This window comes from Cricetulus griseus (assembly GCF_003668045.3).
Source record: "Cricetulus griseus strain 17A/GY chromosome 1 unlocalized genomic scaffold, alternate assembly CriGri-PICRH-1.0 chr1_0, whole genome shotgun sequence".
In the NCBI taxonomy this organism is placed as follows: domain Eukaryota; kingdom Metazoa; phylum Chordata; class Mammalia; order Rodentia; family Cricetidae; genus Cricetulus; species Cricetulus griseus.
In genome coordinates, this window is record NW_023276806.1 from 24,256,696 (window position 1) to 24,283,712 (window position 27,017).

A 27,017-nucleotide genomic window follows, 5' to 3' on the forward strand; every position below is an offset into this window, starting at 1 on the left:
AATTTAGCAGGCACTTAATTTTGGGGAAGTACTCAATCCCTTTAGGTAAGTTTCTAGGAGTCAGTGTGCAGATATCTCAATCTGTATATAGTACCTTTGCCTTCTACCAGGGCAGTGAGTTTTGATATTTCTTGAAAAGCAAACTGTAATTCCTTATCTAGATCGACTTGCATTTTCTTTTTTGCCTCCAGTTGGCGTTGATATGCCTGAGTGTCATTTTCCATTTGCTTACAAGAATCTGAAAGTTCATTCTGTTGGAAAAACATTGAAAACTGATGACACCATACTGATCACTACAACTATGACATTATAAATTCTGAAAAATTACTTACAATTTTCTCCTGCAGCCTCAGATTTTCACTTCTAAGAAAGGCTGCCTCTCTCTTGGCATCAAGGGCCACAGTGTCCATATCAGACAGCGTTTGCATCACCTGTTTTAGTTCTTCAGTGGGTTCCTAGACAGATGACAAAAGGGTCTCAGGAGATCCAGTTTTGGCGGATTTGGAAAATATGCTGGAGAACATATATACATGTGTGCTATTCCTAGCTGATCAAAAAGTGTGAAGATAGGATAAAAATTCTGGCCACACGTTTCTATATCTTAACCGCTACTCTGGAAGTAAACTTTAAGAAATTGGTTAGTGTTTAATAAAAAACTTAAACCATGTAAGGTGGCACACATCTTTAAATCCCAGAACTGGAGACAGAGGCAGGTGGATTTCTTGAGTTAAGAGGCCAACCTATCCAACCTATAGAATTTCAAGTCAGCCAGAGCTGACAGGGAGACACTGTTTTAAACCAACCAACCCACCCACCGACACTGAGAAAAAAAATCTAAAACTACTGAAGAAGTTACTTCAAATCTCTCTTGGTAAAATGTTGATAACATTAATAGTTCATTAATCAAAGATTAATGCTCATATAAAGTATATGTAAATTGATTATAACCAAACTTGGCATACAGTTGGCTCAGTATAACCATCTACTAGGATGATTATGATTATATACTAGAAATGCCAAGTCAATCACACAACCAAAGAAAAGCTAACTTTACCGATGAGTACGACAAGTCTATTTTCATCTTTTCTGACTTCTGGGCATCTATGTATTTCTGCAGGTCTTTAATCTGATCCTCTTTTTCTTTAAGAAGCTCTACTTTTGAACTTATTTCATTCTAAAAGAATCAAAGAACAGTGAAACTGAATTTAGTAAATGATTTGAATTTAAAATGACAAAAGAACATATTTAAAAATTTAAATTGTTTAAAATCACTAATATTTAAAATATAGCTCCTCTATTTTCTGCAATCATGGTTAGTTACAGGATGCACATTTTAAGTAGCAGCTACTTATCAAAGAAGTATCAAGATAAATGTTTACCTCAAGTTCTTGATTATATACTTCTGCATGTTTAACTAAATTCTTTAAGTTGGAAATTTCATGAATCAGTTGCATCTGTAAGAGCATGTGAATAGGAAAATAGCAAACTAATTAATAGTTAATAAATCAAAAAAGAAAGAAAACCACAGCTGACTTGAACATCAGGGAGCTCATGGACCCCAGACTGACAGCTTGGAAACCAGCATAGGACAGAACCAGTCCCCCTGAACGTGAGTGTCAGTTAGGAGACCTGGGAAGTTTATGGGGTCCCTGGTAGTGGAACAGTATTTATTCCTAGTGTACGAATGGACACTAGGAGCCCATTACCCACAGAGGATTACTCTCTCAGTCTAGACACATGGGGGAGGGCCTAGACCCTTGACCCAAATGATGTGACGGACTTTGATGATCCCCCATGGAAGGCCTCACCCTTTCTATGGAGCAGAAGAGGGATGGGATAGGGGATTGTTGGGGGACATGGGAGGATGGGAAGGAGAGGAACTCGGATTGATATGTAAAATAAGATTGTTTCTAATTTAAATAAAAAAATCTAAAAAAAAAATAAAAGAAAGCATTTTTTACTGTTTCAGAAACACCCATCTTAGGAGGGATTGAGAGATTTGTTCAAGCTACTGTAGTAGAACACCTCATAATCTAAAAATACAAAAAAAAGGGGCTGGATAGTTGGCTCAACAGTTAACAGGACTGGCTCTCCCTCCAGAGGATTCAAGTTCGGTTCCCAGCATCCTGTTAGGCATCTCACAACCATTTGTAACTATAGCTCTACAAGACCAGACTCATACATGTACCTACTTACACTTTAAATGCACATGCATACACCTACATGCAATAAATACTAAAAATAAGATCTTAAAGAAAGCCGAGAAGCACTCCCCAAACAAACTCAGATACACATATCAAACACATGAGGGAGGGAAGGGAATCCCAGCATGTTCTCATAATTATTGCATATGTCACACTGACATCACTAGCAAATCAGCAAATTCTAATCACAATTTTAATAACCTATATTTTAGATTTTAGACTGTGTTTGGAGAATCTTAACTTTTTCCCTTCCAGTCTGTTACCCATTTGGCTCTACAATGACAGGATTTGAATCTGGTTTGGGTTGGCTCACTTCATGTGGGAACGTAAAGCTATTGCTCTTGCTGTGGAGAACCTGCATAGGTGTGGGACTGTCAACTCTAACTTTGCTCATCTATTCTCAGGGAAACTGAAAAGAATGCTACTGCTTTATGTTGTTAAACTACCTAAAAGTCAAAAGGAGAAAACATTTGTCTTAATGTCATTTATCAAAGTGCCTACAGTTCTGATTTTTTGACTACCAGAAACTTTTATAGTAAGCCACAAGAGACCAAAACCAGCCAAATAGCCAAACAAAATCACTTTGTGGTAGAACAAAGTCACTAAACCCTTCAAATGTTCCCATTTGTTCTCCTGTTCAAGTACAATGGAAAACAAATCTGGTTATTTTTAAGAAGAATATAAATGAATTACCTCTTGGTTACATTCTCTAAGTGTGTACACGTATGAAAAACAGCAAAACCTCAATCTTAGAAATAAATATCTTCATGAGAATGATAATGTTGTCAAAGGTGTTTATTTTAAGTTCATTATTTCTATTTCTCTTACCTCTTGATCTTTCTCTGCTTTTCTTTCTAGAGCTTCAAATTCCTCTAAGTCATTTTTTTCTTTTAATTTCAATTTCAGTTCTTCATTTTCTCTTCTTAGCTGCTCATAGTCCAATACTAGATCATCATATTGAGCATGAAGTGAGCTTAACTCACTTTCTACGTTTTCCTATTAGAAACAGAAACAAATTTTCCAATCAGAAAGTTCAGATCCACTTGTTAATTGCTTAGCTAACTAATATGGAGATTCAATGAACAACCAGTTCAACTCTGAGCCAGTTGATACAGGCAATTCTCTTCTTTAGTATTTGCATAATCTTGTTAACTTGAAATAGGAATAGGCTAGCTGAAGATCGTAAGATAAGTAATATGTCTGCCTGTCCATGACAGGGAAAGACCAATTGAGAAAACAGAAGACACTGAAGCCTGCCTGATCACATCACTGACTGCGTGACAACCCTGCTCATTTAACACCTCCTCTGACTCATTCCTGAGAGGGCTTGGAAAGGAAACAGAAATAGGATGACTGGATTTTAAGCTGCCAATGGCTTCCATGTTTTACTATACCATCTTTGGGGAAGCAGTTTCTATTTTCTATGCTACTTCTAGAAAAACTATGATGGACAGGAAAAAAATCTTAACACAAGAATTTTAACTATTTATTTTTTGGTGTTTTATTATTTTTGAGAGCCATTTAAAATTTAAACTAAAAAGTGTCTGAGTGTTTTTCCAGCATGTATACAAATGCACGTTGCACACTGTCTGTGGAGATCAGAGAAGGAGCTGTATCCACTGAAACTGAATTTACAGATGGGTGTGAGCTACCATGTGGGTGCTGGGAATTGAACTCAGGCCCTCTGCAAGAGCAGCCACTGCTCTTGACTGCGAGTCATCTCTGCATCCCTCTATTTTTAAGTAACAAATTCTAGAATATGTGCAGTACACAAAAACACTTTGCCTTGATAGTCATCAACTAGTAGTGGCCAGAATTACAGGAAGCACTGCAGATGCTTCCAAAATAAAAACAAAAATTTCCTTTCTATACATTTAGATAACTTTACTATATACCCGAGACTTGTCACTTTTAAATCAGTCATTTACCCTCAAGGGATTTATCAAATCAAAATATAAAATTTAAAACTATCACAAATCCTAAGATTTGTTAGTAAGAGCTGGAAGCCAACTTCTATTTTATTAGCATATACACACTCTACAGAATGACTAGTCTATCTCTAGATATCTCACAGCTGTCAATCAGAGATACAAAATGAGAACAGTCTTCCCTGTAATTAAGCTTGTCCTGATTTCAGTCAGGCAGTGTTAACAATGTAGTAAAACAATGTAGCATATCCAGCAAGAAATCAATAACAGCAGGAGAGATGGCTCAACACTAAGAATACTTGCTACTTACTCTTCCAGCAACGCTGGGTTCTGTTCCCAATCCCCACATATAGCAGGGATCTGACTGACGGCCTCTGCTGACTTTGCAGGCACCAGACATGCAGTGGTGTGCGCGCACACACACACACACTCTCTCTCTCTCTCTCTCTCTCTCTCTCTCTCTCTCTCTCTCTCTCTCTCTCTCTCTCACACGCAAACACCCATGCACAGGCAAAACATGCACACGCGTAAAATTAAAATTTTTAAGAAAAACAAAACAAAAAATGAAGCATAAAGACAGATGCCCTAATGAATACTTAAAGTTACCTCGCCTAGTAGTTTTGTTGCTGAACTCCATTCTACCTCAGTCAATGGTTCCAGAGTGTTATTGAACACATCCGACTCAATAGGGAGTGCTATAAGTAAGAAAAAAAAAAAAAGGATGCATGTCATGAATATATTTAGTGTAAGTTTTGCTAAAAATAAAAATGGGATTAATAAAGAATTCTGAGTAAATGTAAGCTCAAATTAACTTATACTCAGGTATGACTGCCTACAATAGAGATGATCACTTATCATATTACTGTTTGAAGTAAGAAAGCTGGCTGGAACTTGTGATAAAATAAAGACCTTTGAAACAATACAGATAAAAATGACAAATTCTGCATCTGAGATTTGACCAGTGTTAGTAAAGGTGATAATAATGATAAAGATGGCAATAATGCTGGAGACTTAATTTTAGACACAGTCCTATAGAAATGACATAAATGATACACTCTGAAAACTAGAATAAATTTAGCTGGATGTTACGTGAAGACCGTACCAATTTAACTGAACATCAGAGTTCAGTTAAATTAATTAAATCAAGCACCTGACTTGCATGCTTCAGCTACACTACATTGTTTGGTTTTGTAGGGTCTTACTATAATCCAGTCTAGCTTTGAATGCCTGGCCATCCTCCTGCCTTAGTCTCTCAAGCGCTGGTATTATAAACACAAGCCACTGCACTGGATTTCTTAAGAGTGATGAATTGTAAATCAAGTGCATGTTCTCTATTATAATCATATCTGAACTATACATACTTTTTAAACCATATTTCTCAGATTAGCCAAGTTAGTGTCTATGGAGACACATTTATAACTCAATGTAGTTCCACTTAAGAAAGTACTCACATTCATCATTCTCTCCCAATCTCATTAGAGAATTTTCTCCCAAAAGAGTCACTGAAGTTTTATTTGCTCTTGTTGTTACATTTGTTGGGACTTTAAATTCATTTACATAGTTCGAATCCTTCATTTTGTTAATTTTGCCATAGCACCAAGTAACTCTTCGTTTCTTTTTAACCTTAAAAAACAAGAACAAAAGAAATCAAAATTATTTCACATAGACCCAAACTCAGACAAAAGAAAATAAGAAAACTACTTCTTATTTATTTAAACACCATGGCAGGATCTCAGGTCTGGTTTTGTTTTAGGACTTGAGAAACCCACACAGAGCTCTGTGGCAGAGAACATGCTTACTGTGCACAAGGCCCTGGGTGATCAGACCAACCAATAAAGAAAAGTTAAGTTCTGACTAAAAGTACGTGTATCTTTCCTCCTACCCAAGCATCCTCCCGCCCCCTGTTACATCCAACAGTCTACCCTGACTCACTCAACACTGCTCTCCACAGCCAAGGAACAAAACCCAAAACATCAAATACTGTTTATCCCTCAAATTTTTCCCCTAGTTTGTCCAATTTGCTCCCTTTCCAGAGCCATAATTCTCCTCGAGATGCAGACAGTAGCTATACCTTTGTGAACCTCAATGTTGATGGCACATACAAGGCTCTGTTGCCTGTAGCATAAGGCCTCATTCAGATTCCTCAGTATGCTTTAATATGCCCTGGCCACTGTGCATTTGAAGTTCAAAGTATGTTTACCATGCAGTTGTAAAACTCTTAAAGGTTTTGGTAATGATGGTTACTTCTTGAAGCATCTTTCATTGAGCTATTATTTCCTGTTCATCAATTAGTCAACCAATACTTCTTGAATGTCTGTACTGTACATCTGCTAGTGATTTACACAACACGCCTATTGGTAGTTATACAAAATACTTACATTAGGATTTTCTGCATAGAAAGGACTGTTACACACATTCATGAGACTAGATATCAAGTTATCCTTCAGGCAAGATCAATAGTTAGGAACTGATGGAACTAAGATTAGAGTTCAATTGGTCTGGGTTTGAAGGCTACCCACCTAACCAAAATATCCATCATGTCTACTGGACAAACAGAAACCTATCCCAGGAAAAACAAAAGTACACTGGCTTAAATGTAAGATTTTGAACTTTACACTGATTTATATGCTAATTGGTTTTCCTGATTTAATATTACTATTAAATATCCACTTTCATAAACCCTAGTGGATCTTTGCAGGTAGCTGTGGGAATGCACAGCAGTGACAACTAGTGTTTAACAAGTCAACCTGCTTGGCAAAGCCATGGGGCTATTGATTGGAGGCTGGATGACACATTGTTCCTATCCATAGCTTCTCAAGTGCCACTGCTACGCCTCCCTTATTTAATAAGAACAGCTGTGGGGTTCTTCCCACAGTCCTTTGGTGGTGTGTTTTATAATTTTGGGGCACACATATCGCTGTGGATGGTCAGGAAGATGATCCTGTACAATTCTGATGGATAAAAATAATATTAGGATATTTTACATTACTCAGACTGACACAGGATTCACAGTTCCAAAGACAGGCTTTTATAGAGACAGCTAATTTTGGACTTCAGAGCAGATTCAAAGCAGGCTTGCTGTCCCAGGAGACAAATATCTGGTTACCCCTAGAGACAAATACACAAAGTCATTTTCCTAGGTGTTGTTTTGCTGATTCAAGGTCGGAATAGAAGCAACTTTTTCTCAGTAATTGAGTTTTTACATGTAGTCTCAGGCTCAAGGTTCAGTCAACTGTTTACTATCTGGGAACCCTCACCAACTTAGAGCAACATGCATGGGTCGGTGTGACATTCCTAGCCCGAGAGAAACTACGTGACTTGTGTTATGAGAATGGGTTGGGCCCTGAAAATGTAACTTATAATTGTCCAGAGTTTGGCTGCAGTAACGCAGGGAGAGAAAGAGAGAGGCAGCAACTGTGTGGAGAGAAGTGGCTGTGGAGAGCGATGTAAGAGCTGCTGAAGAATATGGTGTGTGTGTGTGTGTGTGTGTGTGTGTGTGTGTGTGTGTGTGTGTGTGTGTGTGTGTGAGACTTTGACATGAAGAAGCATGAGACAAGTGGAAAGAGTGAGTGAATGATACACAAGAATGGATGGGCGTGAGAATGAGTGTAAGAGAGTATGTGTATGTGTAAAGAGAAACACGTAACAGCACATAAAGAGATGTTGTAATTGAATATAGAAATATGAGCAGGAGCCTTTAATCCCAGCACTCGGGAGGCAGAGGCAGGCGGATCTCTGTGAGTTCGAGGCCAGCCTGGTCTCCAGAGCAAGTGCCAGGAGAAACTCTGTCTTGAAAAACAAAACAAAACAAAACGAAAAAAAGAAATATGAGCAGGAGCTGGGCGTTGGTGGCGCACGCCTTTAATCCCAGCACTCGGGAGGTAGAGGCAGGTGGATCTCTGGGAGTTCAAGGCCAGCCTGGTCTACAGGGTGAGTTCCAGGATAGGCTCCAAAGCTATACAGAGAAACCCTGTCTCGAAAAAGAAAAAAAGAAAGAAATATGAGCAGGAGAGATATGTATGTAAAGAGAGACTGTCGAGAAAGGCCGACTATTTTAAGTTGACAAAGGAGAAGGTTACCATCAGGTAAGCGTGTGCTTTTTCATGTTTTCTTAGGTTACCAGCAGAAAGCATGTTCCCTTCATATAGGAAAGTCTAGCAACCCTGCAATAAGAATCTTTGCTAGCCCCTGCTGCCTTTGTGGATTTTTTACATACGCTGGTGCTAACTGGGGGCTACCCCTGCAAAGGGAGTTACAGATCTTGGTTCCTAATCATCTTATACATTTCATTAGACTTTACTATGAATCATAGCTCAGACAGTGTTTATCAACACCCCAGACTTTGTGAATTCATATCTCTTTACGAGGAAATTAAAACTTGCTTCTTAGGTAGCGATGATGTATGACAAATACAGAGTGCTCTAGGTTTCTTAAAGATCCTTTAGTAGCGGATGAAAGGACTAAGTCTTAAGTACACACAAAGGCCTGCTCTGCTTTTTGCCATCTTGCTGCTCTACCTTTAGCTCCTGCTGAAATGCAATAGAAGACGACGTCACCAGCATCCTCTTCAGGTTCTGGATTTTCTCATCCTGTACTTTCTGAAGCAAGTCTTTTTCATCCAGAAGCTGGGCCAGTTGGTCCTTTTCCATTTCCTGCGCCCGAGTCTTTGTATTTACCTAGGAAATACTAGGTTATGTTAATCATAAACATGGCAAAATTGACTCCTTGAAAGTAGCTTCAACAATAAAAAATTACATTTGCATGTAATCTATGAGAACTTTTAATCTTTTTTTTTTTTTAAAAAAGATTTTATTTATTATTTGTACAGTATTCTGCCTGCATGCCAGCAGAGGGCACCAGATCTCATGTAAGGTGATTGTGAGCCACCATGTGGTTGTCAGGAATTGAACTCAGGACCTCTTAACCGCTGAGCCATCTCTCCAGCTCGAGAACTTTTAATCTTATTGAAGTAAGATACTGTCTACATGCAGGAACTCATCATAGCCAATAGTTACTCAAACTTAAGAGATAAATACGCTTCTTCACATTAGGACGCTATATCTTATGTTAAGATAATGTCGTTAATTCTATTAATTGCCTATGAAGATATGAATAGGTAGGGAAGTCAAAGAAGCTAGAATTTGAAAACTGTAACAGTAGAGATATTCTCATGTCACCTGACATTTTAGCTCACTAAAAACTACTAAAATGGAAGGCTTTTATAAGATATGGGAGCACGATGACAAAACAAAAGAAATGGAATGACAGGCTGCTAGTCTACACTCAGAGGACTAGCTACTCAGGGGAGAGGAGGCATGCAGGAGAGTGCTAAAACACAGAAAGCTGCTAGTCTACACTCAGAGGACTAGCTAAAACACAGAAGGCTGCTAGTCTACACTCAGAGGACTAGCTACTCAGGGGAGAGGAGGCATGCAGGAGAGCGCTAAAACACAGAAGGCTGCTTTAGGTCACTGTACAATCCACATGCAAAGGTACATAATCTCTCAACAGAGCTCAATAATGTCAAGAAATGCCTCCTCCCTCCTTCCACTGTTGAGACAGATGTAGTCTAGGCTGGCTTAGAAATGGCTACACAGCAAAGGGTGATCCTGAATTCCTAGATGTCCGAGCCTCCAAATCCAAGGTACTAATATTACAGGCATCCACTACCAGATTTGGTTTTCTGAGATGCTGGGGATTAAGTCCAAGTCTTTGCACACACCAGATATCATCCTGTTGGCTTAACGACAACTCCAACAGTCAAGAAACAAGATATTTTAGTTCATAGTAAATTTCTTTTGTTGTTGCTGGAGACGGACCCAGGGCCTTATACATTCCAGGTAACACTCTACCACTGAGTTCCATTCTAATTCCTAAAGTTAAATTTTTATGAATTGAATTATTTTAAGTTAAAATCTGCTTGCTTTAAAATTAAGTTGAAGCAATTCAGGTATTAATAAGTTTATAGTTTTTCAGGCAGATCTCCATCATTCTCTATTGGCTCTTAGTCCTTTACCCAAATAAAAACCATACATACCTCCTCTAATTGTTTTTTAAGGTCCACTATTTCTCTTCTGTACCTTTTCAAGAGGGCCTCATCATTTGACACCTCGTTAACATAAGGGGTATTCTTCATATATTTAGCAGCGCTGGCAAACTGGGACAAAATATCAAAGCATAAGATGTTCAATATTAAAAGAATTCCAATAATCAATAATAACACTTGTTTCTTTCAATCAACTTCCTTTGGGGAAAAAAAAAACAGCACTTCTGGCTGAATGTATTTGTCTTTTATCTGTTTTAATTTTCTTTGGGGAGGATGATGTATGTGGTGTGTTCATGTGTGCAGACACATATGTGTGCATATATGTGTGTGCACACAGAGGACATGGGTTATTGTTAAATATCTTCATCAATTGCTCCACCTTCTGTACTGAGGCAGACTTTCGTATTGAACCTGGAGCTCGCTGATTTGGCCAGTGCAGCCAATCAGCTTGTCCTGAGATCCCTTGCCTTTGTTTCCTGAGTGCAGAGACTGCAGGAGAGGTGCTGTGCCTGCCCAGCTTGGATGCTGGGAATCTGAACTCTGGTCCTCACACTAGTGAATACAGTGTTTTGTCAGATGAGACATTTCTCCAGCTCCCACTTTACTAGTTCCAGGTAATCATGTTGGAAGCCAATCTCAAGTACTTCATAAATGCTGTGAGGCCAGCAGTACCTTGACCTAGTACTCAACAGCTAAAATTCTTTTCTTTTCTAGCCAGCTTCTTGTTACATGGCTCAGACAGGCCTGAGATTGATAGGTGGATCAAGCTAGCTTCAAACTCAAAGGAACCACCTTGCTCCTGCTTCCAAGAGCTAGAATTAAAGGCATATGTTATTACACCTGGCTTAATCTGTTTTCTATTTTAGAGCGTGTTTTATGTTACCCAGGCTTCCTAAACACTGGGATTTGGGGCATGTGCCACCATGCTCAGCTTTAATGCATTAAAGCACTTTTCCCACAATGGGGAAAACTCAAGGTCTGTGTATGCTCTGTAAGCATTCTACCAGAGATATAACCCCAACCCCTGCCACATGCTAACCATTGCTGAAGGTAACAATTAACAACACGAGACTCCTCACCGAGAAAGTTGCGATATTAACTTGTTTTCCATTTTTCCTTTTCATTTCCTTTCTTTTTAAATAGAAAATGCAGGCCTGCAACTCTTACACAGCTAACCATTAGCAGAAATTCACTAGATGTTTGGTCACACACATTATATGTTTTTATATTACTATTTGTCCCAAGCAACACTAGTTTTTCATTTATGAATCTAACATAAAGCTTTTAGTTACTATGTATCAATGGTGGGGGGGGGGATGAGTTATTTAAAGAAAATAATAAATCGCTTCACTTAAAAGTATTGGGTGTTCCCAAAATTATAGAGATGGGATGCAAACATCAAAGTCTAGGAATTAAATAAAGGAATTAAAGTAAGTTAAGAATGATATTTGCTAGACTGTACATCAATTTTATAACAGGGCTATGTCAATGGGAGAAAAATGACTTACCATTTTGCCAGGTAACCATTCCCTACAGTGAAATGAGATGAAAACTAAACTCACCTGGAGAGTGGTTAGGGTCTCATCGAATGACACTGGAGTAATTGTGCAGATGATACGAGTTTTTGCATTTCCTCCCAAGGAATTCTGAAGAATTCGAGTTAATTTGCTATCTCGGTAATTTATGAAACCACTTAAGAAACAAGCATGGGAAGAAAAAGGTTGAGAATGTACATATAAAAATGTTTTCCTTGAAGAAAATGAACACTTAGCCATAATTTTATAAATTAAGTTTTTACAGGTTGTATAAGGCAGATTAAACTGCTAATTAAGAATACTTAAGGTAAGAAATAAACTCAGTAGTTAGTTACATGTATAAGAAGCTATGCTCTAGCCGGGCATTGATGGCGCACGCCTTTAATCCCAGCACACGGGAGGTAGAGGCAGGTGGATCTCTGTGAGTTCGAGACCAGCTTGGTCTACAAGAGCTGGTTCCAGGACAGTCTCCAAAGCCACAGAGAAACCTGGTCTCGAAAAACCAAAAAAAAAAGAAGCTATGCTCATAAATTATGCATATATTAAAATGTCACAATGAATGAAGCACATTATTATGTACAGTTAACATATGCTAATAAAAAACAAAAAAATTAAAGCTGAGTATGGTGGCACACGCCTTTAATCCCAGCAGGTAGATCTGTGAGTTCCAGGCCAGTCTGATCTACAAATAGAGTTCCGGACAGCTAGAGCTGTTACACAGAGGAATCCTGTCTCAAACAAACAAACAAACAAACAAACAAAAAAGAAAAAGGACTCTTCAGGCTGGCAAGATGGCTCAGTGGGTAGAGGCACTTGCGCAGAGGTCTGAAGACCTAAATCAGACTTGGGTTCTACAAGGTGACAGGAGAGACATGATTCCTAAGAGCTGTCCTCTGACGATCAGTTGAGTTTGCAAAATCAAAAAATAGAACAAAAATTTAAGAAAAGAGTTCTCCAGGCAAATAGCTCAGACATAGATGGCGTAGAGTTGGCAGATCAATGCTGAAGGCTCTAACACCTGCAGTATGCACTGTGTCAGCCACGGAAGGTCCTTGGGGAGGGTATTAGAGAGGTAGCAGGCAATCACCTTGGGCTCCTGCACTATTAGGAGCAAATACAATTGCCAGGCTGTACAACCAGAACATCACAGAGTCTTAGGTGAAGAAGCATTCATTACCTTGCATGCCACATATGTACTGAAATGTGACACTGTACATTTCTGTAAATATGTCCAATTATCACACCTCTGATAAACACGCATGCTTAAAAAAAGCCAGCTCACAGAAATCCAAAACCTTTCTAACAGTGTAGAGGAAATCAATATACTTGATCATGATTAAAGTATTACAATTTCCCATATAATAAAAAAACATAAGAAATAACTTACCCAAACTGTTCATCACTAAGTTTCTTAATCACTTGTCCCAAAATAAATAAACTCCGATTTATATTACAGCCTTCCTTGAGTCGCACACCTGAGGTAAACAAATGTAAAAGTTAACCATTGCACTAGATAAAGCACTCGCTTCTAAGTTGTAATTTAGACTGAAAGGGTCGGATGCTAAAATCTAGGCTGTGGTCCAACCTGAGCTCACTTACAATACAAGAGTTCTTTTTAGTCTGCCTACCTATGAAGTCAAGCAGAAATGGCACCACCTGAGAGAAAACACCCCCAGGAAAAAGTGACTATGGTCCTCTAACTTCTCAGTGAAATCTTTTTATTATTAACCTTTAAATAAAAGTGATCATGGACTTCCAACTAAATGTCAGTAGATTTCATTTTTAAACTGCTAATATGTTTCCATAATTCAAAAAGTTAAAGTGCAAATCTTGAAAAAGCCCAGGCCCTCTTTCCCCTACTCAGACAGCTCTGTTCCTCACCAGAAAACCACTATCATAGCTCCTTTGCTTTTCCTGAGACTTGAAAGACTACACCCACGTATATCCAGACTGTATACTACTTTGTTTTGCAGACGGGGTCTCTCTATGTATCCCTGTAACTCGCTTGGTAGACCAGGCTGGCATCAAGCTCACAGAGATCCACCTGCCTCTGCCTCTTGAGTGCTGGGATTAAATGTGAGCACCACCATTTGGTTTACATATTACTTTGTATTTTGCCTTTTCCTTTGAAAATGTATTTAAGAAAATAAATTCCCTCTGGGTAAAGAGTGACCTTCTTCATTTTATATCACAGAGTTCCATTGTGTTTTTATCCCACTTTAATTGTCCTACTGAAAGACATATGTCCAACCTTCTGCTCTTACAAAAAATTCTGTGACAAGTAATTTTGAACCAATGTCATTTCTGCTCTACTAGTTACCAGCAAATATTGCTGCCCAACCAATCGGCTTAAAGGCAGCCGCATTTCTTTCTGTTCACGCCTGAGGGCACACTGGTTTTACACTGGTTTGGTGCATACAGACTAGTCTGCCGGGTGGCTCCAGTTAGGCCATGGGGTGAGCTGTGCCTCTTCCATTCTCCTTCTTCAGTCAGAAGCTTTACTTGTTAGAAGTGCCAGCACCAGTAAGCCATGCCTTATAAATGCCCCATTTATACCTTTCCATCAGAGTCTATTGGTTATCAGTCTTTCTCTTCAGTTTCCAGACTTTGTGTAGTAGACAAACACAGTCTTTCCCACTGTAGACTGACTTAACACTTACAGGCTCTCCCTATGGCTCCCAAGCTAGTCTTGAACTTACCGTCCTCCCGGCTCATCCTCCCAGAGTCCTAGGGATTACAGGTTGGACCTCTAGCTCCTAGACTTCCAATTCTGGTCTAGTAGGCTGACAATTCATTCAATATGACCCATGTTTAATTATGGTAGCCCCGTGGGGCTGAATTTCCATTCACTGTCCTCCTCAGATTTCTCAGATAGTCTTGTCTGTTTTCAATTTTCCATACACATTTTTAAATCACTGTATGTACAATGATTTAAACACGAAAAATTGTACTTTTGATTTTATTAAGAATGTATGCTTGACATCTTTATAATTTAGAATCTTCACATTTAAGTGTACCTTTTCATTATTTTAAGTCTTTACAACCTTTGAGCTTTAAGGACTTTACATTAGTTTTATGCAACCTTTGAGTATCTTCCTAGATACCACATTTTATTGGTCTTGTCTTTTTTTTTTGTTCACTAATATTTTCAAACTTTTTTTTTTGCTTATAAGAGTTATCTTTATCAATTTATTTGAGCCCTACTACCTTTTATTTGGATTTCTTATATTTTATTACTCATATAAGGAGAATGAGAAAAATCAAATGGTTAAACTTGTCATGAAAAATTACAAGTTTCCAGTTAAATCTGGCCTCAACTCCTCCTGTATAGCCACATTTGAGAGTTCTACAGTACAGACACTAAGACAAATCTTGGAATGATTTTGATTATTGTCCTTTTTCTTCTCAGCACTAGTCATGGCCACTGTGTTTGTTAATGGAGGGAAGGCTTTCTTTAATACGGTGTCAAGGGAAACAGTAAAGTATAGAACCAGTACATTAGTCCTAGAAGGATGTCTCCTACTACCTTTCTTAATTTTCTATTTAATTACCCAGCTTAGATATTTTTATAGTACATTCCTGGGCTTCCCAGCTACATAGCCCTATCAACTACAAACCTGAATTTTTAAGTTGGTGCTGTAGTAGGTCAAAGCAATTAAATTTGATTTTATAATAAAGACTTTCATCTGGGAATCATTCCATTATCAGCAATTTTAACATAAATGGTCAGTCATTATAAAGTTCTCATTACCTTCAGCTCCTGTTTGAGCAGCTCTTTCACTGCCTGCAAGGTCTACCAAATTCTGTAAGACAGATGAAAATATGTGTTTAGGCGGTATCACTAGAACTTGGTGAAGAAATAGCTTAAAGACATGATATATTGGAATATCCCTTGAATTCTTGTCTCCCGGCCGACTGTTTGGGCCTCTGCTGTGGCTTTGGCTGCTCTCTTTATTTCTAATGCTTTAGTCCATCCTTACTCTGTATTCAAGAACCAAGGCCAGCAGTCTTCTCAGTAGAGCTCTGCCACTGTCACCCTTCTTGAACACCCACAATGAATGCATCCTCAACTGTACACCCAAGCTCTTAGAGGTCAGACGTACTGACACAGCACTTACTTGGTGGGCTGGCCATGTGTGTACCACACTGCACTGTTGCATCTTTAAAAGCACTGGCATCTCTTTCATTTTATAAATAACATGGGGGGGGTGAGTATCTATTACTCAGTGGGCAGTGTATCAGGTGCTGGAGCAACAGCAGGAGGGTAAGAGAAAAGACAATACAGACAAGGCGAGCTGAGGGAGGCCTGACAATAACGTTCCCTCAAGGCCAGGTGACAGGCAGAAATCAGCCACCCAAAGAGCCAGAAGATGACTTCAAAGGGAACACTTCTCTTCCAGAAAAGTTTTACAGGAGGCAGACAAGCTGGCAGGCTGGCCCAGGTAGTATCCTAAGACCCACATACAACAAATCAGCAAAGGAATGAACAAAATAAACAAGTTAAGAGTATTAAAATGCCGGGCGTTGGTGGCACACGCCTTTAATCTCAACACTCGGGAGGCAGAGGTAGGTGGATCTCTGTGAGTTCAAGACCAGCCTGGTCTATAAGAACTAGTTCTAGGACAGGCTCCAAAGCCACAGAGAAACCCTGTCTTGAAAAACAAACAAACAAAAAAAAAAAAAAAAAAAAAAAAAGAAAGAAAAGAAAAAAAAAGAGATAATTAAAATGAAGAGAATGTTAAAATTATACTGAAATATCACAATCAGACTTGGAAAACAAAACACAGGTTAGATAGAGGGATTTGTTCTAAATTAAGATATTAAAATCTATTAAAACAAATCACACAGGTTTTCAGCAAAATAAGAGAGATTTGGACTAGATGTTAACATTTGCTTTATCAGAGCTTGGAAGTGCCTGCCTAGGGTGAGGCAGAGTTATGATTTTAAGGCCATCCTGGCGATATCTGATAATAAAAAAGGAAGTAAATGGGAGGATTACTTAATGGTAAGAGCAGTGTTTGCATAATGCTCATATTCAGCAAATGTGTATAAGCACAGACCGTGCAGCATGCTGGTACTAAAGATATTCCTCTTCTGTTTAAGAGACTTACAGTCTCAACTCCTGTTCATGGGCCACAAGGTGTGTGTGTGTGGGGGTGTTCAGTGGGAAAACATTGCCTAGCATACACAAGGCCCTAAGGCTTGTCGGTAGAGCAAAACAAACATGCTTTCTCATGATTACAAAAAAAAAAATTGATGTTTTAACCATTTTACCAGTTTTCTTTGTTGTTGTCTTGTTTTGGTTTATCCTAAACTTTTAAGTTACACTGGCTATGATTTAAAACAAACAAACATATCCAAATTCCAAGATTCAACTCTCAGGCAAGAGACACTGCAGGGCCCCATAAAAATGGCTTTGCTTCATCTTGGCTTAAGGTCAGAGAATACAAAACTATCCTTACTCTTCCATGGTTGAAGTCATAAGACCTAAAGGTCTAAGGTATGGATGTCTTATCTAAATAACAAGTGATTTAGTCTAAGGTATGGTTACTAAATGTTTGGAGAACTAAGGAAGAAAGTCTATTTGTTCCTTGTATCATGATAAAGAAATCTTTTGACATTTTTCCCGTTTTGGTTGGGGTATATAAGAATGTTGAAGAATAAACTTGGGCATTCAGAATTCACTAGACTGCCCTCCTGACTCTATTGTGTATCTCTATCTTTTCCTTAGTATCTTTATCTGCCATTTCCTCAATCCACACTCCCCATGTCTCAGGTACGAATTGGCCTAGTTGGCTGGGTTCGACTGAACCCCCCAAAGATGGGTTACTGCAAGACACAAAGCTCTGACTCTGTTGGTGGCTGGAAGAAGACTCAGCTCCTGCAGTCAGTCCCACAGTCATCACACACAGGAACAAAGACGTGCTCCCTAACCATTACACAGTATCTCAGCTAGTACCTGAGGCTACTCCCATGATCACTTATGCTGACAACTACTGACCCTTTGTTCCTATTCAAACAATCACCCAATAACCTGTCTTTTGGGCCCATGTGGAAAGTTATGATTTATAAACACTCACCAAATGCGACACCTTGATAGACCCATCACAATTAGAAGATTCACCTTTTTCTCTGCTTTCCAAAATCTAGACAGAAAAAGCAACTTGTCAAAACAAGTAAACTCTCCTTTGGAAAGACCAAACGTAGGGAGAAACACAAGTACTCACCATCCTAAAAATCGTATGAGAACGACTGCTTCTTTGATTCATTTTGGTTATTCCATAATGTCTGTTCTCTGTAAAAAACGAGTTATATGTTAATTGTGTGTATTAATTTAAAGCCCAAGAAAGATAAGAGGCTTTACTTTAGCTCAATGTAACAATGTAACAAGTCAAATGGAAGCCTATCCTATTTTAGTTCAATAAAAAACAGGACTTGGTAGTTTTGATGTGCATTTTAAAATACAGCAGCCTTACTTTCTCCCATTGTGATCCATTTCAAAGCCACCTCTGCTGTATTAACCACTTCTTCTGTAAGATCAGCAACATACACATTCCTCTGAAAACAGTTTAATCATGAAAAGATTAGAGAAACGACGTTTGCTTTCAAAGTTAGAATCTACTGTAGAATTTAGGAAGGTTAAAAAAAAGGGAACAATTATTCTGCAGAAAAAAGTAACTTATTCACAACTGACTGTGGACACACTGAACACATGAAATTTTCTTTTACTGTATAAACTTCAGCATAAAAATCTTGCAAATAAATACATACTAAAATTATCCAGACCCACCCAAAATATGTGCAACTCAGTGAGAGAACTTTCATATACTTAAACAGGCAATTGGAACAGAACCTATTTTAAAGTATAAACTTTCTGCATCAAATACATTTTATGCCCTTAGTCCTCTTAATGTATTAAGTTCTAAAACAAATCCACACCATTGTTATCTGACTAATTAATACATATAACTAGAGTACTCTTCCACCCTGTCTTAGGTCCCTCACATTCCTATCAACCCCCATCACTGGTACCAGTGCTGTTCCCAACATGGTATTTAGTTTGGTGACTCATTTAGTTAATTAGGGACATCTATGTGGCTACTGAATGCAAACTGGATCCGCTTAAGCAAGGTTCACAAGTGAAGGCAATGACTCCTCTCCCTGTAGCAAACAGTTGGGCTGTGTGCGTAGGGGCCCTGAATGCCACCTCTCTCCCCGACAGGCCCATTCTTGTGCTGATCCAGGGATATCACCTGGTTTTTGTACTCACGTTGATGTCTTCCCGAATTATCAAAGGTTTCGTTTTTTGAGCATTACAGAGTAAGTCTGTAATGGTTTCATTGTAGATCTCCATGTAAGACACCCGCAAGAGAAATTCTCTCTCAGGAAACTAGAAGAGAAACAATGTGTGAAGCATCAGAAAGCACCCATTTATAAGCTGGCTTCATACATTCATGCACTGAGGATAAAGAGCCCAAGAAAAATTATCTGTGAAGCCAACAGAATCCATGGCTGTATGCCAATTAAAAAAAAAAAAAAAAAAAAAAACCACAAAAGCAGTATTTCAGAAATAACAAATTCTTTATAGGATTAAAGAAAGCCCTGACAATAGGTGCTTTGACTTTCATGCAAATGTTCATTTAAAACTAACCTACATCAATCAGCCTGCATATACCACCAGATGCCTTCCTTCTCTTGAACTCACAGCTACTTTTTATTGCTCCTTAAGAATCACTAGTAACTGAAAAGATGGCTCAGAGTGGTCTTCCAGAGGCCCTCAGTTCAATTCCCAGCAACCACAAGGTGGTGCACAACCATCATATAATAAGATCTGGTGCCCTCTTCTGGCCAGCAGGCATACATGCAGGCAGAACACTATACATAATCAAAAAAATAAATCTGCTGGGTAGTGGTGGTGCACGCCTTTAATCCCAGCAGTCACCAGACAGAGACAGGGGAATCTCTGTGAGTTCCAGGACAGGCTCCAAAGCTACAGAGAAACCCTGTCTTGAAATACCAAAACAAACAAACAAACAAAAAAACAACAAAAAACCCCAAAACAAACAAATAAAAAAACAAACAAAAGAATCACTATAATTGAACAAAGCTAATATGGAACTAACTGTTCTGATAGGATCTCCTACTGTTTAATTTACTTTACTTTTTGTTGGGAATAAAACTGTTCTGGGACTCAATGGAAAAATAAATCCGAGAACTTCGAGTTCTATGAAGTGTGTGAATCAATGCTGTGCTTTTCTCTTGCCACGAGAATCAGGAGATGAGTGTGAATGTCCTTTCTCTTAAATTGTTTCAAGAGGAAAACACCAATTGCCACTCAGTTACCACTACTTTTATCTATGTGTGCTAGGAAGTCTGAGGTTGTTACCTTCTTAATCCTTTGGAAAATGTCATGAATTGCCCTGGGTATAACTCCCAAACAGTCTTCAGAACCCATCATAGTATGCGTTTTTCCTGATGCAGTCTGCCCATAAGCAAATATGGTACCTGTAAAAACAAGTCAAATAAACAGATAAGTAAATAAATACATACACACACAGATTCAAAACAAACTCACAGTGAATAAAACTATCAATACTCAATGGAATGGACCTTAGGAAGACCTAAGATGTTTGTGCAACATGAAGTGAATACAAACCATTGTAGCCTTGTATGGCAGAATTGATGATTGGTACTGCAATTTCTTCATATACATTTTTAGTGGTTTCATTACTATGAAACACACGATCTAAAAAGAACAACACAGAAATTCAATCAAACATATCAACTGCATTTTCAAAGAATTAGTAATTACCCAAAGAAATTAACTGTCAGGTTCTAAAATGGTGACATATCTAGGACATTTTTAATTTTTTTTGTTCTTTTCAGAAAATGCCCTTCACAAAAGGAAAATGCCCTGGTTTTCATGTAGAAAAAACATACAAGTCAACAATCCTATGTATTTTCAAAGGCGGCTTAGCACAGTGGCTCAGATGGGTCTAGAGTCTGATAGGTAGAATCCTGATTAGATCTTTTAAGTGTTGGGCCTTGGCCTCTAACCTACTAAACAGGCACATTACCAACTTTATAGAATTATTGTGAACATATTAGTATTTAGGAAATATGAGCAGTTATTAATTTTTGAGAAGTTTTGCTTTGTAACTTATCTTGCTAAAAGCCTAGCTCAAGCTAAATCAAGAACACACTGAACAAAAAAATGTGACAGGAGTCAATGGTCTGTCTGCTAAATTTAGGCATTTATATGATAAGTTTGCCATTCTAAGATCTGAATCTTTGCTTTTGCTAATAAACTAAATAAAATGTGACACTTTTCCATGGTAAAAAAGTTCACAGAGAACAGATTTTTAAAATAGGGAAATGTGTTGGCAACAAGAAACCCAGCAATAGGTATGCTTCTATTATAACAGTTGTTCTACAGGCAGAAATAATGGGGAAAACCAAGTACCATACAGCGGCTGTTTAAACTCAGAATTTCAGATAATGGAAGTTGGTAGATATTTGTATTTTAATACTGTCAACCCAGGCAGTTAACGAGTTCAAATCTTCTATATGTGTATTGGGCCACCAAAGCCTATTTCGTACCAGAATCTGAATTCTTGGGGAACCTGTAATCTTGGTTTTATAATCTCTTAAACAAAGTTTTATCTTAAAACAAAAAAATATAAATGGCTGTTTACCAGGAATCATTTTATTTCCTACACTCCTCTGATCAAAAGGTTGTCATTTTAGTTTTAACAATGAGATGACAACCTAGGGTCTGGGAAAATGGCTCAGTTTAGAGCACTTATTTTGTAGTTCCGGCTGGCCTTAGAACTCCTGATCCTCCTGCCTCCAGAGTGCAGGGAATAGAGGCTACTATAGCCCGCACATGATAACTTTTGATGCTGTTATAAGCTTACCAAAATTGAAGGATTTCCCCCCATCACTCTGATAAATAGTATTTTTGTCAGTTTTCCAGTAAACATGGGCATCTTCTCCAAGCTCCTCTTCTCTGGAAGAACAGAACAGCACTCTTTAGATCACAGAGGTCACACCACTGGAGGGCCATTTCAACATTCCACATTCTGAAGAATACTTTAGAAGTTGGCAATTACAAAAAGTCTACCTTGGCCGGGCGTTGGTGGTGCATGCCTTTAATCCCAGCACTCGGGAGGCAGAGGCAGGCGGATCTCTGTGAGTTCAAGGCCAGCCTGGTCTACAAGAGCTAGTTCCAGGACCGGCTCCAAAGCCACAGAGAAACCCTGTCTCAAAAAACCACAAACAAACAAACAAACAAAAAACCAAAAAGTCTACCTTAGAAGGGTCAGGACTCAACTCTCTTAATCAACTGTCAAATCTCTGCGACCCATCCATTAGTGACCCTTCCATTAGTAACCGCCTGTCCTTTCATTCATGAGAAGGGTCTGGATTTTCCTGATACCAGTGGACCTCTGAGGGTCCACTGCCTCTTCCTCCACGTTCACTTTTCACAGTGTATTGCAATGGCTTAGGCCAGTACATGGGCTTTCTGTTTCTGTGATAAAAATACTCGGATCAAAAGCATCTTGGAGAGGAAGAGGTTTATTTCATCTTACACTTCTGGCACTGGGGGAAACCGAGGCAGGGTTTCAAGCAGGAGCAGAGGCAGAATCCATGGAAGAAGTTTACTGTCTTGCTCTCTCTGGCTTCTGCTCAGCTAGCTTTCTCACACAGCCTGGGGGGGGAGGGGTGGAGGGAACCCACGAGTCAGGGCGGTGGCGCCCACACTGGCCTGAGCCCTCCTGTATCAACTAGGAACCAAGAAAACACGCCCCGAGGGCAAGCCCACAGGCCAGTCAGGTCATCGAGGTCACCCTCCAACTGGGACTCCCTCAGACGAAGCTGGGCTGTCAAGCTGACAGCTGAAGCTAACTAGGCGACAACGCCTCCCAAATTAGGGAAGGGACTTCGTAAGCACAAGAAATCCCCAATGTCGAGAATCTCAGTCCGTCCAACACCAATTTGGCGAACACCAAAAGCTTTAGCATCGTTAGCCGAAGGCCGGAAGCTGGCAAACCCCGGGGACTGCACCTCGCACTTCCTGCCCTTCCTTTCTAGCGTTTTCCACCCGACTCCACGACGGCGGCACAGTTTCGGTCCCCGTGCATCGGACGACGACCGCAGGGTCGGCTGCAGAGCCGCCGTCCGAGCTTGTCCTGCTCGGGGGCGTCAGGGGGAGCCGGGGCAGCGCGGGCCCCCGCCGGCCGGGACGGAAGCGCAGCCGCCCGCCCCACGCCGCCTACCTGACGTTGAGCGGCCGCACCCGCACGCACACGGCCACCGCGGCCTCCTCCGCCATCCCTCCCGCTGCAAGCCAGCAAGACGCAGGACCAACGGCGCCCACAACTCCCGGACCGGGGGCCCCGCCTTGAAGTTTAAAATGTCTTCGGCGTCGCAGCCGATTGGGCCGCGCAGCGTCATGACGTCACGGGACAGTCCACGTGCGGCGCGGAGGGGGGGGAGCGGGAGAGGCAGGCGTGGGGCGTGTCCGCAGATCCCGGGTAGGCTGCGGAGGGATGGAGCCGGATCAGATAGACGGCTCTGCAATAGAGGATCAGTCAGCAGTCATCCAACGCCAGCCTCCCCCCTACGCCACCCTCAGAGAGCTGGCAGTTTGCAGAACAAAAGAGTTATAACCTCTAAAAAAGTAAATAAATAAAGCAAACCAGACAAACCTTTGTTTTGTTTTAAAGCCTCCAATGGGGAGAGTTGGAACTGACTGTCCTGTCAGCAAAGCAGGAGTTTTGTTTTCGTTCGGAACTGCGTTGAGGCGTTTGCCGTTTCCTTTCTTTAACTTTCACTGCCCTTGACTGTGAAGTCAGGGAGGAGAATCGCTGGAAACTGGAAACATTTTGTGGGAAGCTGGCAATAGATCCGCATTACAGCTGCAGACGGCTGAATAAAAAACCTAGGACTAGGCATGAGAAACCTCATTTCCTGTGGTTGGTCACGGTAGTCCAAGAAACTCGCAAAATAATGACGCTAGACCCCAGGGAGGAGGTTTCCAGGTCAGAACCATCTCGGATTTTCCGAGTCCAGACAATTCCCAAGTATGAGTTGTGTTCAGCAACATGGACCTCAACCTCAGGGAGGCAACCAAGGACAACAGCGGGACAACCTGGGGAAGTCAGTTTTCTCCTGCCACCTGGGTCCCAGGGATCCAATCCAGGTGGTCAAGGCTGGCAGCCAGTGGCTTTACTCACTGAGCCATCTTTCCTGTCCTGGTTTATTTTATTTTTTTAAAGTGGGCAAATATGAGGTATATTTAACTGCGGGGAGACTGAGCCTATGAAGGGAAGAAGGGTTATGTAATTTCGGGCTCCGAAGATAGGAAGGGATATTGAGAGCAGAAGTATTGAACTGCCTGTCATAGCTGTGCTTACGATGTCATACTGTCTTTGCTATCGTTATATAGCAGCATTATTGAAGCTAGTTAAGTGTTCAAGCTTCTCAGGGAATGCATTCTCGTGGAAGAGGTAAGAAGTACATAATAGTAAAATAACCCAGCCTGATCTACAGAGTGAGTTCCAGGACAGTCATGGCAACACAGAGAAACCCTGTCTCAAAAACAAAAACAACAAATAAACAAACAAACAAGAATATCTTGCCAGGTGTCGGTGACACAGGTCTTTAATTCCGGCACTCAGAAGGCAGAGGCTGTTGGATCTGTGTGAGTTCAAGGCAAGCCTTGGTCTACAGAGGTACACAGAAAAACTCTCAGAAAAAAAAAATTCATCAAAGAAAACATTCTAGTGCTTGCATTAATCACTAATCAATATTTCTGCATTTTGAAATAGAATTTACAGTTTTCATTATTAATTTTTTTTCTTACAATATAACCATTTCTTTTTAAAAGTTCACTTTGCATGCCAGTGTGGCCGCACTGGGCCGAGCTCTGGGGGTCCAGTTGATGAGCTGAGCGGGAAGAGGGATTATATGAGCAAGGGGGGGGGAGGTCAAGATCATGACAAGGAAACCCACAGAGACAGCTGAACTGAGCTAATGGGAGCTCATGGACTCTGGACTGACAGCTAGGGAGCCTACATGGGACGGACCTAGGCCCTCTGCTTGTAGATGACAGTTTTATAGCTTGGTCTGTTTATGGAGCCCCTAGCAGTGGGATCAGGACCTGTCCCTGGCATGTGAAAGTTTCCTGGTTTTGGAAACTTATTCCCCACACAGGGATGCCTCTCCCAGCCTTGATACAGAAGGAGGAGCTTGTTCCTGCCTCAAGTTTATAGGACATGCTTTGTTGACTCCCATGGGGAGCCTGCCCCTTTCTGAATGGAGGAGTGGATGGAGGCGGGGACAAATGGGAGGTGGGGGAGGGGATGGGAAACTGTACTTGGTATGTAAAATAAATGAAAAAACTTAATAAAAAAGAAAAAATATATATATCAAAAAATAAAGTTCATTTTGTGTGCCAGTGTGGTGGTCTGAAAGAAAATGGCCCCCAAACGGTGTGGCACTCTTAAGAGGTGGGCCTTGTTGGAGGAAGTGTGTCACTGTGGGGGTGGACTTTGAGGTCTCTTTTTCTCAAGATCTCAGCGTGACAGTCGGTCAGCTTCCTGTTGCCCGGAAGATGTAGCACTCTCATCTCCAGCTCCACGTCTGCCTGCTCGCTGCCATGCTCCCCTTCATGACGATAATGGACTGAACCTCTGAAACTTTAAGCGGGCCATCCCAATGAAATGCTTCTTTTATAAGAGTTGCCATGGTCATGGTTGTCAGTGTCCGGGCATCTATACGGGCTTGTCCTAGGGCTTTTGACAGGATATGCTGTCAGCTGTAGCCACTAAGAGCCCCACTTGAGGGCATTCCCTATGTTCCCCTTTAAAATGGCCCTGCCCACCTCCCGTCTCTCTCTCTCTGCTTCTCTAGCTGTCTTTCTGTCTCTCCTTCTCTCTCTCTCCCTCCTTCCTCTGTCTCTCTCTTCTCTTCTGCCACTCCTGTCCCCAGAGGCCAGTCTCCCTTCTCCACTCCCCCCTTTCCCTTCCACTTTCCCCTCAACAAAAAAACCCCTCCACCCAAGCTCTGTCATCTGGTGTCTTTCTCTTGAGTGCCACTTTTTTTTAAGTTACAACAATGGTGTGTCTTCACAACAACTCTAAGACAGCCCGTAAACAATTTATCACTATTCTTCCCCACATACTCCAAACTCTACAAACTGCTTATGCAGCCGTCCGCTCGCTTTCAGTCTCTGGTTCGGACAGTTGTTGGCTGCTGAAAACTCTTGTCGAATGAGATTAGCTAGTTTTTGTAGGGAGACACTGTAGCCCCGCCTCCTTTCTTCCTGTTCTTCATATTTCTGCATACCCAGGGCGCCGCAGCAGCACGCTCGCGAACTGCTGAGATCAGTCGTTAAGCTTCTGTTTTTGCTCTTCGAGTGATTTCCAAATTTGCTCAATTTTCTGGGCACTGGCTTTGAAGGAGGCTGTGGTATACTTGTCTGTACTTTTTCTCTTGGCAAGAAGAGCTTTGTGAATGCCAGGGTCCCTCCCCTTTTTTCCCACATATTCTGTGCTTTACTTCCTATATTGCCAATCATTCTTGCAGAAGGTCTTTTCTTTCCATGTTTATCAAATTCTGGAGTGTTTTTCTCATCAAAACCCTCTTCCGAAGCACCTAGATCTTTATCTTCTTTCTCAAAGTCGTTAGCTTCCTTAGGCTGCTTCTCTAAGGGAGGTCTCACAGATTTCCCAGAATGCCTTCTTCCACCAGACATCTTTAGATGTTTCCACTTTATCTTCTTCATCTCAACTGCTCAGGTGAGAAGTCATCTTCCTTGCAGTCATGAAGCCTCTGCAAGGTTCTCAACCTCTGGGCGGAGACCCCTTTGGCAACCCTCTAACTCCAAAAATACTTACAGTATAATACATAACAGTAGCAAAATCACAGTTGTGAAGTAGCAATGAAATACTGTTGTGGTTGTGGGGGGGGGGTGTCAACCATAACACGAGGGTCGTGGCATTAGGAAGGGTGAGAACCACTACTCTGCAGGGAGTGTGTTTCAGGTGGCTGTTTAAGAAAGACTTAGGGCCGGGCGTTGGTGGTGCACGCCGTTAATCCCAGCAGAGGCAGAGGGCAGAGGGCAGAGGGCAGAGGGCAGAGGGCAGAGGGCAGAGGGCAGAGGCAGAGGCAGAGGCAGAGGCAGAGGCAGAGGCAGAGGCAGAGGCAGAGGCAGAGGTGATTTGGCAGCTGGAAAACACACATTGTGACATCCTACCCAGAAATCCCTGAAACCCATGGAAAAACCCTATCCTGGGCT

At 40.7% G+C, this 27,017-nt stretch overlaps 1 protein-coding gene and 1 pseudogene across 7 annotated transcripts in view; both read right to left on the minus strand.

Moving 5' to 3' along the window:
- Cenpe (centromere protein E) overlaps positions 1-23,147 on the minus strand; it is an 82,192-nt gene extending 59,045 nt beyond the window's left edge. For all 7 annotated transcript variants that reach the window (XR_003481289.2, XR_003481288.2, XR_004771985.1 and 4 more), the window contains exons 1-20: positions 22,993-23,147; positions 21,631-21,722; positions 20,370-20,459; positions 20,100-20,218; positions 18,984-19,103; positions 18,190-18,271; positions 17,941-18,008; positions 17,794-17,859; positions 15,465-15,516; positions 13,101-13,188; positions 11,741-11,870; positions 10,170-10,289; positions 8,650-8,808; positions 5,584-5,755; positions 4,739-4,827; positions 3,033-3,200; positions 1,380-1,454; positions 1,055-1,174; positions 333-455; positions 95-251 (exon numbers count right to left, since the gene is read on the minus strand). Coding sequence is in view for 2 of the 7 variants with exons in the window: in XM_027395750.2 (XP_027251551.1) it covers positions 95-251; positions 333-455; positions 1,055-1,174; positions 1,380-1,454; positions 3,033-3,200; positions 4,739-4,827; positions 5,584-5,755; positions 8,650-8,808; positions 10,170-10,289; positions 11,741-11,870; positions 13,101-13,188; positions 15,465-15,516; positions 17,794-17,859; positions 17,941-18,008; positions 18,190-18,271; positions 18,984-19,103; positions 20,100-20,218; positions 20,370-20,459; positions 21,631-21,722; positions 22,993-23,048 (2,146 nt within the window). In the remaining 5 variants the exon portion in view is untranslated. The remainder of the gene's footprint in view (positions 1-94; positions 252-332; positions 456-1,054; positions 1,175-1,379; positions 1,455-3,032; positions 3,201-4,738; positions 4,828-5,583; positions 5,756-8,649; positions 8,809-10,169; positions 10,290-11,740; positions 11,871-13,100; positions 13,189-15,464; positions 15,517-17,793; positions 17,860-17,940; positions 18,009-18,189; positions 18,272-18,983; positions 19,104-20,099; positions 20,219-20,369; positions 20,460-21,630; positions 21,723-22,992) is intronic.
- A 19-nt stretch (positions 23,148-23,166) lies between these two features.
- On the minus strand, positions 23,167-26,504 carry LOC100771458 (annotated as a pseudogene).
- Positions 26,505-27,017: the final 513 nt, after the last annotated feature.